Here is a 2,393-nt window from a genome sequence, read left to right as displayed (position 1 = left end):
ATAAGAAGTGAAAGTACCTCTGCATTAAAGAAAAGAAGGACCAAGCAGAAAACTCTAAACTCAATGTGAGTAGAGTAAGGTAGCTCGTGATTAGAGTGAATCACATAGCCAGGATTGGGAAAACATGATTGGTATATATCATGTTATTAAGGCTTCACTCAAAATTTGTCGAGGCTTAAGTCAACATACAACAGCATGCTTCTAGCAGTTCCTAACTAGGAAAACTATTTACAATTGAAAATGCCTTAAAAAAAACAAGTTCAGAAGGACCGAACCCGAAATAGACCGAACGCTCGGTTCATTTCGGTTCATGGACCAACTTCACCCGAAATAGACCGAACCCAAAATGGACCGAACCCGAAATAGAACGAACGTTCGGTTCATTTTGGTTCGCTTGTTACCTTTAGGAGAGCGAAGGCAATTTAGGTACAGACTCGACTTGCATCATTCCTAGACCTTGTAGAATCTTATTGAAGCTTGCTTCTGGTAATCTTTGATGAAGTGATATCTCAGAGCTATATGCTTCGTCTTGGAGTGTTGTACTGGGTTGTGACAAATCCTAATTGCGCTTTCAGAGTCACAATATAGTGGGATTTTCTTCATGTTTAACCCATAATCCCTGAGTTGACTTTGTATCCATACGACTTAAGATGTACAGGATGCTACAGCAATGTACTCGACTTCTGCAGTGGATAACGAAACACATGTTTGTTTCTTGGATTGCCAACTGACTAATTTTCCATCAAGAAATTGACATCCTCCTGTGGTGCTTTTACGATCCAATCCACAACCACCCATATCTACATCTGAAAATGCTTGAACAAAGAATCTTGAGTTGGCTGGATACCATAGGCCGAGAGAGGAGGTTCACTTCAGATATCGAAAGATGTTCTTCACTACTTGAAGCTGAGGTTCTCGAGGGTTGGCTTGAAATCGTGCACAGTAACAGACAGAGAACATGTTGTCAGGTCTACTGGCTGTGAGATACATCGGAGATCCAATCATCTGTCGATATAGGGTTACATCGGTTGCTGGTTTCTCCAAGGATGGTGTGAGTTTAGTACCAAAAGCCATAGGCACTTTCACTTTGGAGTCTCCCATCATTCCAAACTTGGTTAGCAAAGTCTTGGTATATGTTTCCTGATTGATAAAAATGCCTTCGGGTCCCTGTCTAATGTTTAAACCAAGGAAAGAGTTAATTGGACCCATTGAGCTCATCTCAAATTTAGTTTCCCTCAGCTTTCTGAATTCCGCTGTTAAGCTAGGCTTCGTGGAGCCAAAGATGATGTCATCAACGTAAATTTGGACTATCATAAGGTGGTTACCTTCTCGCTTACGAAAGAAGGTTGGGTCAACCGAACCTTGTTTGAATTTAGACATTTTTAATAAACGAGTAAGAGTTTCATACCATGCTTTGGGAGCCTGTTTAAGACCATATATTGCTTTGTCAAGAATATAACAGTGATCTGGATACTTCTCGTTCACGAAGCCTGGCGGTTGCTCAACATATACGATTTCTTCAAGTTCACCATTGAGGAAAGCACATTTGACGTCCATTTGATAGACTTCAAAGTTCTTGTGAGCAGTATACGCAAGAAAGATACCAACATATTCTAATCTTTCCACGGGAGCAAAGGTTTCTTCATAATCAATTCCTTCTTCCTGACAATATCCGTTGACAACCAACCTCGCTTTGTTACGAATGATGTTCCCCTCTTTGTCCATCTTGTTCCTAAATACCCATTTGAGACCGAAAACCGAAGCATCCTTAGGAGTTGGAATAAGACACCATACCTTGTTTCGCTCAAACTCATTTAACTCATCCTGCATTGCTTGAACCCAGTCTGAATGATCAAGAGCTGTGTTGACAGTTTTTGGTTCAATTTTAGCAACGAATGAGTTGAACATGCAGAATTCTACTTTTGAAAAAAGTGCAGCCCGTTTCGCTTTGATTTGAGAGCGAGTTAACACTTTTTCTGATGTTTCCCCAATAATCTGATTTGCGGATGATCTTTGGTCCATTTAACAAGTGGAGGAAATTTTGGATCATAAATAGGATCCAGTTCAGCATTTACTTCTTCCCCTAGTTCAAACATGACGTTATCATCACCAACATTGGTGTTCTCCCCCTCGAAGAATAAACCCTGTTCAGGACTAGCATTTGTATCTTCTTTATTGACTGGAATTTTCAGTGGTGCTGGAAGAATTTGGCGATGAGTTCTCCCCCTGGAATGAAGGACCGTGATCGTGAGGAGTAGAGGAACCCTCCCCCTGGATAGTAGGATGATCATGTGAAGGTTCGTTTGCGCCTTCGGTGTCTTTGGATTGATTTTCATCCATCTTCTTAGCAGCATCTTCTATAACTTCTTTTAGATTATCAACTGTGTTGTCTT

At 40.8% G+C, this 2,393-nt stretch overlaps 1 protein-coding gene across 1 annotated transcript; it reads right to left on the bottom strand.

The window, feature by feature from the left end:
* Positions 1-867: 867 nt before the first annotated feature.
* Positions 868-2,022, bottom strand: LOC145046897 (uncharacterized). Its single transcript, XM_078995165.1, has 3 exons — positions 1,605-2,022; positions 1,409-1,422; positions 868-1,167 (listed from the first exon to the last, which is right to left on the bottom strand). The coding sequence occupies exons 1-3, from the start codon at positions 2,020-2,022 to the stop codon at positions 868-870; spliced, it is 732 nt and encodes a 243-aa protein (XP_078851291.1).
* Between the last annotated feature and the right edge of the window lie 371 nt (positions 2,023-2,393).

The sequence above is a fragment of the Lactuca saligna genome, chromosome 5 (genome assembly GCF_052625555.1).
Source record: "Lactuca saligna cultivar CGN05327 chromosome 5, ASM5262555v1, whole genome shotgun sequence".
NCBI classification, from domain to species: Eukaryota; Viridiplantae; Streptophyta; class Magnoliopsida; order Asterales; family Asteraceae; genus Lactuca; species Lactuca saligna.
Note: the sequence above shows the minus strand (reverse complement) of the source record. Positions and strands in the feature narration are given on the sequence as shown.